At 44.8% G+C, this 17360-nt stretch overlaps 2 protein-coding genes across 5 annotated transcripts in view; both read left to right on the top strand.

Annotated features, from left to right (window-relative positions):
• The window catches only part of LOC132510185 (zinc finger protein 850-like), a 66829-nt gene that overhangs the window by 3476 nt on the left and 45993 nt on the right, over nucleotides 1–17360 (top strand). The gene's annotated exons all lie outside the window — the stretch shown is intronic.
• On the top strand, nucleotides 10938–14261 carry AURKC (aurora kinase C). 4 transcript variants are annotated; one of them, XR_009536949.1, is made up of 7 exons: nucleotides 10939–11204; nucleotides 11324–11360; nucleotides 11602–11793; nucleotides 12202–12340; nucleotides 12762–12809; nucleotides 13623–13797; nucleotides 13964–14102. XR_009536949.1 is itself a non-coding variant. In XM_060130180.1 (7 exons), exons 1-7 carry the CDS (start codon nucleotides 11177–11179, stop codon nucleotides 14132–14134), a joined length of 891 nt encoding a protein of 296 aa, XP_059986163.1. In that variant the 5' UTR covers nucleotides 10939–11176; the 3' UTR covers nucleotides 14135–14261. The 4 variants fall into 4 exon arrangements, 3 of the variants coding, with proteins under 3 accessions (XP_059986165.1, XP_059986163.1, XP_059986164.1); XM_060130180.1 differs by having other exon boundaries at nucleotides 12762–12910; nucleotides 13964–14261; XM_060130181.1 differs by having other exon boundaries at nucleotides 10979–10989; nucleotides 12762–12910; nucleotides 13964–14261.

The following is a 17360-nucleotide window of genomic DNA, read 5'->3' as shown; positions in this document are numbered from 1 at the left end:
ATACCAATTTTACTGATCATTTTGAAGAACCAGCACTTTATTTTATTGATTTTTCTCTATTGCCTTTCTGGGTGTTTTTTTTTGTTTTATTTATTTATTTTTTTTTATCACACCACGCAGCATGTGGGATCTTAGTTCCCCACAGGGATCGAACCTATGCCCCCTGCATTGAGAGCACAGAGTCTTAACCACTGGCCTGCCAGGGAAGTCCCTTTACCTTTCTGTCCTTAATTTCACTGATTTCTGTTCAGGTCTTTATGATATCATATCTTCTACTTTGCTTTGGTTGTATTTTGCTCTTTTTATTTTTTGAGGGATGCTAAGATTACTGATTTGAAACTTTTTTTTTCTTTTCTAATGGATCATTAAGTATTATAAAGTTCCTTCAGCACTGTTCCAGCCTTATCCCACAAGTTTTCATTACAATTTATTCAGTTCTAAATATCCCTTGATTCCCTTAGAGACTTCCTCTGACACCCATGTATTATTCAGAAGTATATTGTTTCATTTCCTACTGTTTGGAGCATTTTCTGGTATCTTTTGTTACTGATTTATTACTTGTTTCATGTTTGGTTTGTTTAAATTTGTTGAAGTTTGTTTTATGACCCAGGGTGTGGTATATCTTGTTCTGTAAGGCTTCTCGAAATGAATGTGTATTCTGCTGTTACTGGGTGAAGTTTCTATAAATGTCTGCACAATCCTCTTGGTTGGGATTATTGCTCAGATTTTTTACATCCTTGCTGACTTTCTGTGTAGTATTTCTGTCCGTTACAGAGAGAGGGATGATGAAGTCCTGAAGTATAATTGAGAAATTGTCTATTCCTTACAAGTTCTGTAAGTTTCTGCTTCATGTATTTCAAAGTTCTGTTGTTTGGTGCATACACATATAGGATTGCTATGTCATCTTGGTGTATTGACCCTTTAATCATAATAAAGGGGTTCATTTTCTTGCCTTTGAAGCATACTTTATCTGATAATAGTATAGTCACTACTGCATTTTTATTTTTATTTTTTTTTTTTGTGGTACATGAGCTTCTCACTGTTGTGGCCTCTCCCGTTGCAGAGCACGGGCTCCAGACGGGCAGGCTCAGCAGCCATGGCTCACGGGCCCAGCCGCTTCGCGGCATGTGGGATCTTCCCGGACCGGGGCATGAACCCGTGTCCCCTGCATTGGCAGGCGGACTCTCAACCACTGTGCCACCAGGGAAGCCCACTACTGCATTTTTTTATTAATGTTTGTAGTCTATATTTTTCCATAATTTTATTTTTAACATCTATATCATTATATTTGAAGTAAGTTTCTTGTGACAGCATGTAGTTGGGGTCATACTTTTTTTTTTAATCCATTATGCCACTTTTAATTCGTAGGTTTAGATCATCTAAATTTAAAATAATTATTGATATGTTAGAGCTTAACTGTACCATTTTATTAATCTTTTTTTTGTGTGTGTTCCCTTTGTATTATTTCTCTTGTTTTCCAGTTTTTATTATTTGGGTTCCCCCACCCCATTTCCTGTGGGTTATTTTAATATTTTTTAGAATTCCATTTGATACGTCTGTAATGTTTTTGAGTATATATCTTAATTTTCTTTACGTATTGTATTATGTATACATAACTTATCACAGACTGTACCAGCATTTTAGCACTTTGATGTATAGAAACCTTGATTCCATTAGGTTCACCTACATTCCCTATTCTTAATATAATTGTATTTTCTCGTTGTATACTGAGAACTATATTGGATATTGTAATTTTTGCCTCAACTTAGTTTTTTATTCCCCCCCACACAAAATTCGTGAGAAGCATAGTCTGTTTACCTCTACTTTTACCATTCCATTGTTGTTTCTCCATTCTTGAAGTCCCAAGTCTTCTGTTAACATTTCCATTCTGTTTGGCAAATTTCCTGTGGCCTTTTTTCTAGGGTATGTCTGCTGTTAACAAATGTTTTTTCTTTTTTCATCTAAAAATGTCTTTATGTTCACTGCATTCCTGAAGGATATTTTTGTGCGACATAAGACTTGGGGTCCACAGTTCTTCTAGGACAAAAGAAAACATGTCTGTTTTTTCTTCTGTCCATCTCCTTTTGTCCAGCATGGTTTCAGATGAGAAACCTGCCTTTCAACCCATTGTTCCTCTATTTGAAAGGCATCCTTTCCGTCAGGTGCTTTCAAAATGTTTTTTATTATAATATTCAGTTTATGATGTGTCCTGGCATAGCATTTTTAGGGTTTATCCTGTTTGGTGTTTTCTCAGCTTTTTGAATCATGTGGTGTATGCTCTTTGCCAAATTTGGGAGATTTTTAGTTATTTTTCAAATATTTTTTCAACCCCACACTTTTTCTCCTCTCAGGGACTCCAGTAACGTGAATGATAATTCTCACATTCTTGTTCCATAGGACCCTCAGGCTCCCATCTTTTTGTTTCCACCAGTCTGTTTTTCTCTGTTCCGCACATTGATTAACTTTCATTGATCTCCCTTTGAGCTCACTGGTTTCTTTCTGTCTCGTATATAATCTACTATTGAGCTCACCCAGTGAGTTTTCATTTTGGTTTTTGAATTTCCCAGTTGTTTGATTTCCATTTGGTTCTTTTATACATCTTCTGTATTTTTGCCTAGCTTATAATGCCAAAGAAGGACTCTGAGAAAACAGGCAAAACTGTATAGTCCAAGGTCATGGTTCTCTGGTGGTTTATCTTGATGTTGGGATAGAAATCCTAGATTAACTGGAGAAATGAAAAGCCTGGTATCCACAAGAATTTCTGAGAACAGATCTTACAACTGAGACCTGTAGATTGTTCAGAGTTGTGTTTAAGGTGCCTGGATTCTCCGTGAATCCTACTGTCTTCTGCCTTGTTGCCCAAGCCAGACACACTTTGCAGCCATTTTTTCATCATCACCCACATCCAGCCACTGTCCCATTCTGTTCTTTTTTTCCTAGTAGACACTCAGTATATGTGTGTTCTAGTGAATGGCTACATGCAGCAGGGGATTTATATTATAATGTTTGGCTCCCTCACAGTGTTTACACAAAGCTGTGTATATAGTTGGCACCGTATAGAACATATGTTGACCTTGAAGAAAATCTACACAAGCTTTTATGGCCAGATCATAGTCATAATGAATGATTGTTTTGGGTCATCAAAGACCACCCTCAGTTGCAATAATTTGCTGATTCACGGTACTCTGCGTATTTTTACAGTCAACAGCTGTGCTTTATTACACCAAAACAGTGCAAAGCAAACTCAGCCAAGGGAAAAGGCACAAGGACTGAAGTCCAGAGGAAACCAGGGACAATCTGCAGTGGTCCTGTCTCAGGGAAGTCACACAGGACGGGCCTAATTTAAGCTCCATCAAGGAGTTAACAGCAATAGATTGAAATGTCTACTGGGGAAGCTAATTAGAGACCCAGTGCCCGGGGTTTCTTGGGACACTCTAGCACATACCAAATTCTAGACCTCTAGAAGGATAGATAGATCTTTGGCATTAAGCCACACAATTAAACAGAAAACTTGGGCACACTGAGCCACTCGTCATTTGTGGGAATGATGGGAAATCTCCCAAAATCTAAGGTCCCAAACCCCAGGCCTTGCAGAGGTGAACCTTGCAAGCTCAAGAGAATAGCAGTCTCAGGCCTGCTGTGTTACGTCTTCATAGTGACTTAAATGGTACTAAGATGCCGATTAATTCAGACTTCTGTAACAAACATTAAGCAAATACAGTTTCCTACAACAAAAAGTGAGTCATAACTCTGAGGTGAAATTGTTGTAAAAAAAAAAAAATCAGTAAGCCAAAGTAGAACTTAACAAACTAGCCAGGATTTAATTTAGTGATGACAAAGTACAGAGGCAGTCTGGTGACAAAGTTCCTTATCTCTTCCCAATATTAATATATGTATGTATATGTATGTGTATGTATGTACACCACTTGAGGCCATATATATGTATATAAATGTGTATAGACCTAATATATATGTATTTCTGTGTGTGTATATATATACAGATACATGGCTTCAAGTGGTCTGACTTGCAAATACACCCACTGCTTGCTTACCCTTATCTATAAAGATGTAAATGCCAGATCAATGCTGTGTGTTCCTATAGCACGTAAGTCAACAATTTCTTGTCTCTTTGTTCCTGCTATTGATGCTGTTTGCCTCTGTCTTCTACAAAGAGAGAAATAAGGAACATGTGCATCATTCAGTGCCCCTGACAAGATTTAATTAAAGACTTCGTTTCAGGCTTAGTCGCCTTCATGATCTATGTGTGAGTTTCACTTGGAGAGAGTGGGAGCTGGTGGCTCCAGCGGGGAGGGCCCTTGCTGGAGACATGGTGCTGGACCCCTACAGGAATCTGGTCTCTGGGAGTATGTGCCTCTCCCCTTTGTACTCACACTCTGCCCTGCAGATGACCTTTCCTGTCTCAGTGGGATGGGGGGGGGTGCGGCTCTGGAATGCTCAATGATGTCATCCTTGAGAGTTGAGGGTTAAAGATTTGTAATCTGCTCACAGGTAGGTTACACACCTCACAGTTAAAGGTCTAAATGGTAGATGGGCAACTTTGCCTCCCTCAGAGCAGTGTCAGTGCCATGGGCCCTGTGGTCTGACTTCCTGTTGGTACTTCCTGACCTGGTTCTTACCTGCTGGAAGACTTAGAAAATTCCTGGCCACTCCTCCTTCCCTTTGTTTTGGATATCCATGTGTTAAAGTATGTGCTTTTATTCTGAAGTTCTAACATTTGGGACCTTGCTGATCCTGTAGAGACTGCTCCTCCTAGAGCTAGCTGATTCCTCCAGATAAGTTTCCCCACTGGGTGTGCCTTTTAAATGCAAACCAGCCATTCCAGAGTCCAGACCCCACTACTACTGCCTTTATCAAGTTCTCATGCTTCAAGACCCTTCCCTAGATCCCAGGAAACTAAGCACAGCCCCTGCACTCTGAACTGTGCTGAAATTATCCCAGCTAGCTAATCCTAAACCTACTTAGCCTGCTTGCTTCCCCTGGCCCACTGCTCCCAGTGAAAATGACAACACAGTCTTTGCCTACACTTCCGCCTCCATCCTTTTGCCGCTGACTCCACACTAGTGCGTCCCCATGTGACCCTGTGGAGCATGGCGTGACCTCATCTTACAGAACTGTATTTCTTCAACGGCAATCATCTGTTGGCCTCATATCAGGATACTAAATCCTACATTTTAAAACTGCCTGAAAGCGTTAATGAGAGGATAAATACTAGGAATATAACAGAGCAAATCAGGCATTTCCAGAAACCAGGGTGTCAGTGCACCCAGCCAGATGCAATCTTTAAATTGGAACGGTGTGGAGAGTCCTGGACAGAGGAAAGAACAATGCCAAGGAGAGGCTGTCCAGGTGAGCAAATAGCAGGTATTTGACAGGCCAAGGTGTTAGTAAGATGCCACTTACCTCCACCCCCAGGTGTTTGTCTTTTAGAAAGATGGTTCCAGATTCCCTTAAAGTCACACACTTCAGACAATGACCAAGTGTGGCTAACTGGGGACCACAAATTCATTAATGACAACTTCAGATAGTCTCCCTGTATGATTCCAACTTTCTGAGAGGTGAAGGAAGAAACGGCTTTCTGTGTGCTGTCTCCTGAGTCCTGCTACATCATTTGTTTTCTTGTTCACCTCCTGGTTAACAGGCATCCTCATCACTTTCTTCCCTTGTCCCTTATGGCATCTGTAGCCACGTGGTCTTTCAACCTTTCTGCTTATTATTGCTCATTCTAGTTCCATTTCATGCTCTTGATTTTAGGTATAAATCTTCATACACATTTGATGTGCTCTCCTCACTTTCTCTCTCCTTGAAACCTGAAATCACTTAAGCAATCGTCAACATTTTCCCCATCGTAGTCTGCCCAATGTTTGCTGTGCCTGTGATCTCAGCTGCCTAAAGCCTCCTTCTCATCTGCATGTTCTTTTGTCCTTCACTCTTTCTGATTCGTCCTCCCACATGGCCTTGAGTGTCAGGCACCACTCTCTATCCCACATCTCACTTCTTTATTCCTCCCTCTCCCTTTAACTGAGGAGTCCCCTTGGGCCTATTTTCCTTTCCTTGCGATTATTGCACTTCACCATTACCTTTTCTATTTTTCTCCACTTCCCAAGCCTCCCTACATTGTGAACCTCCTTGGTACAGTCCCACCCTCTACACCACTCTGGGCAAGGTTGGTGGTGACTCCCATGTTTATAAAATTTAAGCCCTTGGGGTTTCCCTGGTGGCACGATGGTTGAGAGTCCGCCTGCTCACGCAGGGGACGCGGGTTCGCGTCCCGGTCCGGGAAGATCCCACATGCCGCGGAGCAGCTAAGCTTGTGAGCCATGGCCGCTGAGCCTGCGCGTCCGGAGCGTGTGCTCCGCAACGGGAGAGGCCACAACAGTGAGAGGCCCGCATACCGAAAAAAAGAAAAAAAATTTAAGCCCTTGTCTTTCTTGAGACTGAACTTGACCCTGTTGACCCCTCCATTCTTGAAATACTCTTTTTCTTTGGTTCTGTAACATCAGTCTCCTGGGTTTCTCTCTCCCTCTTTCTTTTTTTCTAACTTGCTAACTCATCCACTTCTAGTCACCCATTCAGTTTTGAAATTTCTAAATACTTTTCATAGGCCTTTTTCTCACTCTGTGGTCTCTCCCAAGGCTTCATCTGCACCCTTGGCTTCAGTTATCTTCTTTACTTTGAACAAATTGAAATTTATTTTCCCAGTCCTGACTTATTGGAGCTCTAGACCTGAACCCCTGATTTTCTTCTTACTGTCCCCACTTGGATGTTTCAAAGATGTCTCATTCTCCACTTGACTTTTTAAAGATTCCTAAAGTGGCTTCCACTTCTCCCTGATTCTGATCTACTTTTATTTTTCTTAAAGAATGAGATAAGGCCATGTCTTTATTTTTTTATTTTTAAATCAAATATTAAGGTTTTTAAATTTATTTTTGGCTGCGTTGGGTCTTTGTTGCTGCGCATAGGCTTTCTCTAGTTGCAGTGAATGGGGGCTACTCTTCAGTGCAGTGCACGGGCTTCTCATTGCGGTGGCTTCTCTTGCTGTGGAGCATGGGCTCTCGGCATGCGGGCTCAGTAGTTGTGGCTCGTGGACTCTAGAGCGCAGGCTCAGTAGTTGTGGCACACGGGCTTAGTTGCTCAGTGGCATGTGGGATCTTCCCGGACCAGGGCTCGAACCCGTGTCCCCTGCATTGGCAAGCGGATTCTTAACCACTGCATCACCAGGGAAGCCCCTGATCCACTTTTAGTCTTGCCTCTACACTACATGGCACTGTTTGGTTACCAAGGATAGAAATCCCAGGGGACTTCCCTGGCGGGCCAGTAGTTAAGACTCCAGGTTTCCACTGCAGAGGGCACAGGTTTGATCCCTGGTTGAGGAACTAAGATTCCACATGCCACGCAGCACGGCCAAAACAAAAAAATCCCTTACTCAGCCTGGTTACCTCTGTTTCCTCATCCCCCACATGCAAAGTTGCCAGTTTTGCCTCTTTAATGCCTCTCAAGTCTATCCTCTTCTCTGTAATCCACCACTTCCTTCCTAGACCATAATACCATCATTTATCACCTCTAATTCTGTTTAGTAATTAGGTCTTGTTTTACCCGTTTCCTCTTCAATCCTTTCTCCACAGTGTAACCACAGATGAAACTCAGATTAGATGATGCATCTCACTCCCTGCTACCTGCCCAACACACACACCGTTAAAGTGTTTCATGACTTTCCTTAACTCTTGGGATAAAAACCGAATCCTTAACATAGCCCGTCCATGGGGTCTTACCTGGTAAGGGATGTGCCTAATTTACTGCCTTTTCTCTTGCATGTGTCTGACTGCTCTTCTCTCTCCACTTCCTGTTTCCGTTTCTTTTCATTTTCTCCCCTTCTCTAGGGCTCTTCCTTACCCACTTTGGCTAGTGAGTGAGTGCTTATCCTTCACATCTCACCTCAAATAGCACTTCCCTAGGGAAGCCTTTACCAGAATACCCACCTAGGTCATAACTTTTCTTTTTCAGGGAAACTTTCATGGTTCTTTGCTGCCTAAGACCACCTTCAGGCTTGGTGGTTTGCTAGGAGGATTCACTAGACTCAGAAGAGCTGTGATACTCATGATGACAGTTTATTACAATAAAAAGACACAGACCAAGATCACCAAACGGAGAAGGCACGTGTAATAAAGTCCGGGAGAAACCAAGCACCCCTTCCAGGTGATCCCTCCCTGTGCAGTTCACAGGGACTCAAATTTCAGCAAAGATGTGTGACAACATGTTCAGTTATCGCCAACAAAGGAAGGTCACCCAAGCTTCAGAGTCCACAGATTCCTTTACCGAGGCTCGCAGCGCCTAAGTGACCTACCATGGATACTCGGGATCCGCAGAAGGCAAAGATGTAGTGCTGCCTCAGGCAATACAAAGCCCACCCTTCATCATGAGTCACATTGTTAGCATAAATTATCTGGTCATAATGATACAGTGGGACCTACAGGCGTAAGCATAAAAATCACTCTCACTAGTCAAGATATTTCAAGGACTCAGAAGTGGTCTTCCTGGAGCTGGTCAAGGGCAAGTCCTTATTTTTTTCTTTCTTTTTGCCACACTGCACGGCTTGTGGGATCTTAGTTCCCCAGCCAGGGATTGAACCCAGGCCCTCAGCAATGAAAGTGTAGAGTCCTAACCACTGGACCACCAGGGAAGTCCCCCACAGGTACATTTTAGAACACGTTCAGGTGCATATTAGAACCTCGTTACTATGGCTGACAAAGTTTACACAATTTGCCTCCCTTTATCTCTCCAACTTACCTCATACCACTCTAACCCCTGAAGATGCAGCTCTAAGCCACACTAGCCTTGCTTTTCTGCAAACACCGCAATACACTCCGAACCCAGGAATGTCTTTCTCAAAGACTAGGAATCCATCTCTTTGAAATGAAGACATCAAAGGAGATAGCATCCCTACATCACAGCTTCTGTGGGAGGGTAGGAGCCTAACTTTGACAGGCACCTTGCTCCAAGTAGCAAAACTACCTCTGTCATAAAGAATTGAGAAGTTAGTTTTCCCTTCTAGAAAGCCAATGTAACAGCAGATAGTCACCCCAATTACCAGGTAAATTTAGGATGAACTATGTGTAACAAATGGTGCTGTCAATACTTGAGAACTAATTATTGTTTGAAAATGTATGTAATGGGTTGTGTCTGTTTGGCTATATGAAAGGGTGAGTTTTATTCTTTGCAATCTCTTAGCAACTGTGCTGTGCATCACATTCTGGTTTAATGCTTATACAATATTAAACTATTTTATTTCTCTACTATCTTTTCGGAGAGGTTTTTCTGAGTTGGAGGAGATTTTTTCCTTTTTAAATTTCCCCACCAATTCACACTATTACCTGTCTAAAAGAATTCAATTGCAAATGTTTTTGAAATTTCTGTGTATGCCAAACAAATAAATATGGGGGATGATTTTACTATTTGAGACCCAGAATGCAAACTGATTACAGGGTCCAACAAATACACTTGACCCTTGAACAAAAGGGGTTGAACTGCCTAGGTCCACTTAAGGCAGGTTTTTTTCAATAGTAAATGCTATAGCACTGCACCACTTGGGGTTGTTTGAACCCCTCCCTGGATGCAGACCCGCCGATATGGAGGAATCTCAAATACTGATAAGACAAGCTGGGACGTGGGACCATTTGCTGCAGTGCTTGCACCTGGACAAACATCTCCTCCAGCAACAAAATACAAAGAAACTATAAGGGACTAAAAATAACTGCGTGCATGTGCAATTGGGGCAAATTATGAGCAACAAGATACAAAAAGACCAAAAACCGAACTGTCACTTCTGAGGAGCTGGGAACAGAAGCAGGGTACCAGGAGCAAAAACAAGGTACTGGGAGCAAAAACGGTACTGTGCATGCCCCCTGCACACAGCACCACCAAGGAGGTGGGCAGATTACCTAAGCCACCCCTCCAGCCCCACCCCTGGGCTCACCTCGGTTAAGGGCCCAGCCTGCCCCGCTTCAGGGAGCGAGCCAGCGAACCTGCTACTTGTTTTCTCCCTCCTGCTGCAGGAGTCCCAATAAAGCCTTACCTGAATTTCTCCTCAGGCCTCATATCAATTTCTATTAATTAGGGAGTCCAAGAACCCTGGTGGTAACACTGAGAGCCAACCATAAGTTATATGCTGAAGGTCAGCACCCTTAAATACCACCCCCGCCCCATCCCGCTTGTTCAAGGATCAGCTGTGCTGTAGTAAGTACATGAGACAGGAGGGCTGAATGCAGCTGTGGTCCGTGCCCCCACTTCAAGTGGCCCGGGCAGTCCTGGGCTGGGGGAGGCAGGTGTATTGGGGGAGGGCACACAAGCCACAGGATACTGGGGGACAGAGGCACAAATTTCGGGGAGCTCCACAGTGGTGACCCTCACATAAGCGAGTGACTGAGGAGGACCCTGGGGAGCGGCCTGAATAGGACACGCCCTTCAAGCTGGGGCCAGTTGGGCTGCACGTGGTTCTGGAGTTTGCCAACTGCATAACGTACCCCGGCAGCTTCCTACGGTTGGTTTATATTCAGTCACACCTCCGTCACGTCACTGAGTTCGTTAAAGCAGTCACTCAGTCACGGATTTATATGTTTGCTCATTCATTCAGGCTTCTTGCATTACAGACTCTCCACACCCCTCCACCCTCTCTCCCCTTCCGGTTTCTGGCGCTCCCTCCTCTCGTGTCTTTCTGCCCCGGCTCCCGCCTTCCTGTCTCTGCGCCCTGCCCTCTCATTGGCCCAGCGCCTTAAGTCCCGCCCCGCAACCATGGGCGGGAGCTCTCATTCCTGTCTCTTCTATTGGGCACGCTGCCTAAGCCTCAGACATTTCAACCAGTGGGAGTCAACCAGGAACTACCCGCTCAGCCAATGGGGCCAGAGCACTTAGTATAAAGGGCCTGGCCCATGTTGTCCAGGATCTTATCTAATTCAGTAGTGGGTCTGTGCGCAGGTGAGCCTCAGGGGAGCCCGCAGGCGGTGCCCGCCCAGTGACTGTCCCGAGGCTGCGTGGGAGCGGGTCGGGACTGGAAGAGCCTCAGCCTCAGGAGGGTTACCTCCTTCCTGGACACCCAGCTCCTCAGGGCTCAGGAAGGCGTCCTCCTCACCACCATCTTGTCTAGTGAGCCTCCCGAAAACTGATGAAGTCGGGCAGTGCGCAGCCCGCAGGTGAAAGGGATAAGTACCAGGACCAGAGAAAGAGGGTTTAGAAGAAAGCCCTGGTGTCAGTTGTTGGGGGTGGGTGTGCACAGAAGAAAGTGTTGACGTCTCTTTTCTTTTTTCCGTAGCTGTAGCAGGTCAAACGATGCCCAGCATCCCAACCATGTGAGCGCTTTTGTTTTGTATCTGAAAAAGGAAGGGGAGTGGGACCGAGGGATGAAGAGCAAGCTCCACGTGTGAAGGTTGCCTCATGGGACTGACAGTTATTGACCAAACACCCTGACAGGGCCCTTGAGAAGGGAAAGGGGCCCAGGGAGGGTAAAGTGAAAGAGGAAGGCGAGCATGAAGTTTCCCTGACTCTCCACCCACCTCCGAAACGGAGACTCTTTTCCTTCTCTCCTATCAGGCGGCGCCTCACAATTGATGATTTTGAAATCGGGCGTCCTCTCGGCAAGGGAAAATTTGGGAATGTGTACCTGGCTCGGCTCAAGGAAAGCCGTTTCATTGTGGCCCTGAAAGTCCTCTTCAAGTCCCAGATAGAGAAGGAAGGACTGGAACACCAGCTGCGCAGAGAAATTGAAATCCAGGCACATCTACAGTAAGGACAGTCTCTGTATGAGATTCCTGTTACAGGTTCTTTTTTTCACTTGTTCCTGTTTCCTCTTCCATCTCCGACATCTGAACTCATCATTTCCCCCAATACTACCCCCAAATAGGCCCTTTGCTTTCACCTTGAAGATTTTTTTTTTAACATCCTTATTGGAGTATAATTGCTTTATGAAGATTTTTTTCTCTGCAGTTCATTCCAGTTACACCATGTAAAGCTCCCTGTGTCAGACATCAGAATCTTGATGCTTGTTTCATTTTCCCCTCACAAACTTCCAGATCATGCTGTTACTATTCTGGTCCCAGCACAATTTGCCCCTTGTGTGACCAGTCACTTGTAATAGCATCATGAATTGGGCCTCAGGGAGGAGTCTTGACACTTCCTCCTTCTGTTGCGCAGACACCCCAATATCCTACGCCTGTACAACTACTTCCATGATGCACGCCGGATGTACCTGATTCTAGAATATGCTCCAAGGGGTGAGCTCTACAAGGAGCTGCAAAAGAGCCACACATTAGATGAACAGCGTACAGCCACGGTGAGGTGGGAGGCTGAGGGCTTGGGTTCATGAGTTTCCTATGGGCTGATGGGGGTCACTGCTTGTGGTGGTCATGAGTATCCAGATTGCTTTTTTCTTTATTTCTGAATTTCAGTCTATAAATTTTATATAATGACTCTTATATCCTACAACTTCACATTTGGATACCCTAATTACCCCCAGAATATTAATAAATTGTGTGTGTAAGTTTGGATTCTTTGGTTGTAAGCAACAGAATCTAAGTGTGCTACCTTATGGAAAGAAACATGAAAGGCTCTATGGCAGTTCACTGAATAAATGAGTGGAACTGACTTAGAAATAGGAAGCAAGAGATTTTTGGGGGGCTCCAGATGGGAAATCACAGCAATAATCATCCCATGGCCAGCTCCATTTCCAGACTGCTTTTTCTTTGCTCACACAGGTAATGGAGGAGTTGGCAGATGCTCTGACCTACTGCCATGAAAAGAAGGTGATTCATAGGGATATTAAGCCGGAGAACCTGCTGCTGGGGTTCAGGGGTGAGGTGAAGATTGCAGACTTTGGCTGGTCTGTGCACACCCCCTCTCTAAGGTAGGTCAGGTGGTGGCACCCTGGGTGCCGGTTAAGAATGATCCAGTTTGATTTATTTCACACGTAAGATCCAGATACAAGCCTAGGTTCGTATTTAAATACTACCTTTTTCAAATGCCTATATTTAATGTGTATTTGTAGACTGAAAGAATGTGGTTCAACCATTTAACAGAGATTAATCTCTGTTGACATATAACTTTACCAATAACTTTCCATGTAAATAAATTAAGAACCATTGCTCCATAATTCCAGAATTTTACTGTATAAATAAACCATAATTAATTTACTTCGTCCCTCTTGGTGTACCATCAGTTTGTTCCAAATCTTCCTTGTGAAAATATCCTGGATCGTGAGCTAAATAATTGTATGAAGAATTCTAAAATATGGAGGGACTTCCCTGGTGGTCCAGTGGTTAAGACTCTGTGCTTCCACTGCAGGGGGGCACGGGTTTGATCCCTGGTTGGAGAACTAAGATCCTGCATGACGTGCAGCACCTCCAAAAAAAAAAAAAAAGTTCTAAAATATGGAGTTGGTGGATCCCAGTACTTGCCTTCTTCAAACCTTGATCTGTATTGAAATTTGGTGTTTCCAAATTCCTGTGCCTGGGAGAGGGCTGCCAGGATTTCCTAGGGTCTCCTGTCTCATTGAAAGCTGGGGAAGGAGTTTCCCTTATACTGATCCTCTGCTTAGTGCTCCTTTCTCTGCCCTCTAGGAGAAGGACAATGTGTGGGACACTGGACTACTTGCCCCCAGAAATGATTGAGGGGAGAACATACAATGAGAAGGTGGATCTATGGTGCATTGGAGTGCTCTGCTACGAGCTGCTGGTGGGAAATCCGCCCTTTGAGAGCCCCTCCCATAATGAGACCTACAGACGCATCCTCCAGGTGGGAAGGCCACACTCTGGGCATTCATGTGGGAGCTAGTCAGTGGGGGCTGGTGGGCCTGCGTAGCCCAGGGCACACACACAGATTGTCTGCTAAGATCCCGAACAGTGCCTTGAATGGACCAAGGAAATTAACCATACTTCCCTTTCTTCTGTGGCCTCATCAGGTAGATGTAAGGTTTCCCCCATCAATGCCTTTGGGGGCTCAGGACTTGATCTCCAAGCTTCTCAGATACCAGCCCTCGGAGCGGTTGCCCTTGGTCCAGATCTTGGAGCACCCATGGGTCCGGGCCCACTCTCGGAGGGTGCTTCCCCCATCTGCTCAAATGGTTTCCTGAGCCCTGTATACCCCTAATCCTTTGTGATTGCTCATGGAGCCCCCTTGGCTCTGGTATCTACTCTGTCTTTTGTTTCTTCTCTTTTAAGATGCATCTTGCTAATTAATAAAAGCTGAATCATTTTGTACCAGGTCTTTATAGTTGCATGAGTTGGTGTGTGATTGAGTAGAATCTTTATTTTATTTATTTATTTATTTTTGGTCGCACCACACAGCATGCGGGATCTTAGTTCCCCAACCAGGGATTGAACCCACGCCCCCTGCAGTGGCAGCACAGAGTCTTACCAGGGAAGTCCCTAGAATCTTTATTTCTGTAGAAACTTTCCCATGAGAGCAGCCCAAAATGATGCCCTTCCTGGGCCGCAGGTTTTGTGACTTAACGACTCTTCTTGAAAACAAGTTACTACTTTATGCAAATAACCACCCTGGTGGTGCATAACCTACCACCTATCCCAGTGGCTCCTAGACTCAACTCACTTTCCCCATATTTTCAGGAGTATGTCATTTGTAAAACAGGACACTAATCAATCCAGAGGTCCATTCTCTTTATACTGACATCCAACATGGTGCCATCTTCAAGATAAAATGTTTCACTGCACATCAATGCCATCCAATTCTCAAATGAATTCACTAGCACTTACGCGGTGTTGTCATATTATTGCGTCAGGATAAATCATCCCTGATAATAAATGTATCTTCAACCTCTTCTGAAATCATGTGCTCTGCTTGCAGCAATTTTGGGAGTTTTCTTCCAACATTCCCCTACAACCTCCTGTTGCAGTTTTTTGTTGCAGTTTTTTCCCTTCATTTACAATAAGCTTGACTGCACCAGAGTAAACATCCAGACTACTCAGCGAGGAGCTCAAACATGTTTTCTGATCATTTTGGGCATCTTTTTCACCACTGTGTCTCCTGACTAAAAACACTCCATTTAGAGTTTACCCTGTTAATGTTACTTCCACCACCATATCCTATACATTCTCCTCAATGTGAAATGTCCAGCAGATGCAGGACCACATTCCTATATGACCAGAACCACTAAGTAAATACAAGCTATTCAGCCACTCCACTCTAAGATGAACAGCCCTACCATTGCAGATCCATCATTTAAATGCTCCAAGGGAATTCCCTGGCGGGCCAGTGGTTGAAACTCCGTGCTTTCACTGTGTGCAACCAAAAAAAAAAAAAAAAAAAAATGCTCCAAGACATTGGCTCATAGTTTTTTCACCTGCACCTTCAGTGCTCCTTTGTTCCCCAAAGTTGTGTCCCCTGTGAAGAGGCGGGTCTGTTTCAGGGCTCTGGGTCTCTTATGTCTTTTTTCTTTTTTTCTTTTTGCCGTGCCTTGCAGCTTGTGGGATCTTAATTCCCCCACCAGGGATCGAACCCAGGTCCCGGGCAGTGGAAGCGCGGAGTCCTAATCACTGGAGTGCCAGGGAAGTACCCCTGGGCCTCCTAAGTCGTTTACAAGGAGGAATAACGGCTCTGGAACGCGCTCCGAGGCCGGTTGTTTGTTAAGAAAAAACTACATTACCCAGAAGGCGGTGCACCGCGCGTCTGTAGCAGGCGCTGGACCAATGACGGCCCAGGGCGGGGGTATTTCCTGCGCAGGGGAGGGACTTCCGACCCCATTGGCTGTAGATGTCATTAGCGCGCGACTGTTCCGTCCACGCCAGCTGTGGGGAGGGGATAGCAGTTCAGTGGCCGCTTCTAGTGCGGCTCTTCGCAAATGAGCAAAAAGGAGGCTAGGGCTCCCCTCCGCGCATTTGAGCGAGCGGTGAGCTTCCGCTCGATCGGCCACCCAGCCCAGGGCAGGGAACGGGTGGTGGTCGGCTGAGCCCGCGGTACCCGCCTCTGTCGCCGCCTCTACGGGCCCCGCTCTCGCCTCAGGGTCCCATGATGGCGTCGGCGTGGATGGACCCGACGCGGGTGAGTGGACCATGTTTCTGGCCTTGCTGCTTCTCTTCTGGTTCGGAGAGGGCTCCTGAGCAGGGTGGAAGTCAAGAGAGGCGCTAGATTTCTCTTTGCAGTTGTGTTTGTGTACGACCAGTGGAGCTGGCTCGTCACTGACTTTATTTCCAGTCTTAGAACATGCGAGACTGAATATGCAAATGGAAAATAGACCGCGTATAAAAATAGAACTTTGACAAACAACCTGACCCGTAATCCAGTCCCTTATCTACAATCAACAACCCAGGAGTCTAGCCCGGCCTAAGACTTGCCAGAAGCCAGATTCCTATCTCTAGAGACAGTCCAGGAAGAGAAACAGTGACTTATGTAACATCGGCCCCAAATGGCCAGGACTTGATTAATAATTGACCCTTTCCCTAATCCTTGTCCCCACTTCCAACTTAAAACCAACCAGAGAAAGCCATCCATATGTGCGCCCTTAAACAATCATAGAGGATGCTGTAGGATTACTTGCCAGAGAGTTTTGATTAATTAAACGTATATCATCTGGTAGTCAATGTTGAAGCCCTAGTTAATTTTTCTGTCCTTACCTACCTGCCCAAAATGTGCCCAGTAATATGAGTTTATCCAGTACCAGAAATGAGTAATATTGCAGGGTTCCTAGGTATGAACCAGTCAATTTATTAGGAATTTCTAGGTCTTTAATTGAAATATTAACTCAAGAAAGCTGTTAGGATGAAGCTAAAAAACAGAGAGATGTGAGCACTGAAAGTGCAGGTGAAAAACCATGAGACGATGTCTTGGAGCATTTAAATGATAGATCTGCATTGGTGGGGCTGTTCATCTGAGAGTGGAGTGGCTGGATTTTTTATATTTACTTAGTGGTTCTGGTCACATAGGGATGTGGTCCTGCATCTGGTGGACATTTCACATGGAGGAGAATGTATAGAATATGGTGGTGGAAGTAACATTAACAAGGAAAACTCTGTATGGAGTGTGTTTAATCAGGAGATACTGGTGAAAACGATGGCTTAAGAGCTAGGGACTTAGTTGCTTTGAGACAACATAAAGCACTCAGCATGGGGACCAGCAGGTAGTAGGACCAGTGAAGCTCAGGAACTGCTGTTGTTAACGTTATTGATATTATCATCACTTACTCAGTCCTCTGACATCCTAGAGTCCTTTCTGTCTGCATCTCATAGTTCCAATGTCATTTCCATTGACTTGTGTCATTTTCCAATGGCTCCTGCATAGTAGGCTCCTCTCTCTTACACTATAGGCGTACCTCGCTGTATTGTACTTCGTAGATACTGTGTTTT

This window comes from Lagenorhynchus albirostris, chromosome 19, assembly GCF_949774975.1.
Source record: "Lagenorhynchus albirostris chromosome 19, mLagAlb1.1, whole genome shotgun sequence".
Lineage (NCBI taxonomy): Eukaryota > Metazoa > Chordata > Mammalia > Artiodactyla > Delphinidae > Lagenorhynchus > Lagenorhynchus albirostris.
This window is presented reverse-complemented; position numbering and strand designations above follow the sequence as displayed.

Excerpts from the sequence above, each read along its gene's own strand:
- AURKC (XM_060130180.1), top strand. The coding sequence starts at position 11,177 with ATGAAGTCGGGCAGTGCGCAGCCCGCAG. Across the intron at positions 11,361-11,601 it reads ATGCCCAGCATCCCAACCAT|GCGGCGCCTCACAATTGATG; the intron begins GTGAGCGCTTTT and ends CTCTCCTATCAG. Across the intron at positions 11,794-12,201 it reads GAAATCCAGGCACATCTACA|ACACCCCAATATCCTACGCC; the intron begins GTAAGGACAGTC and ends TCTGTTGCGCAG.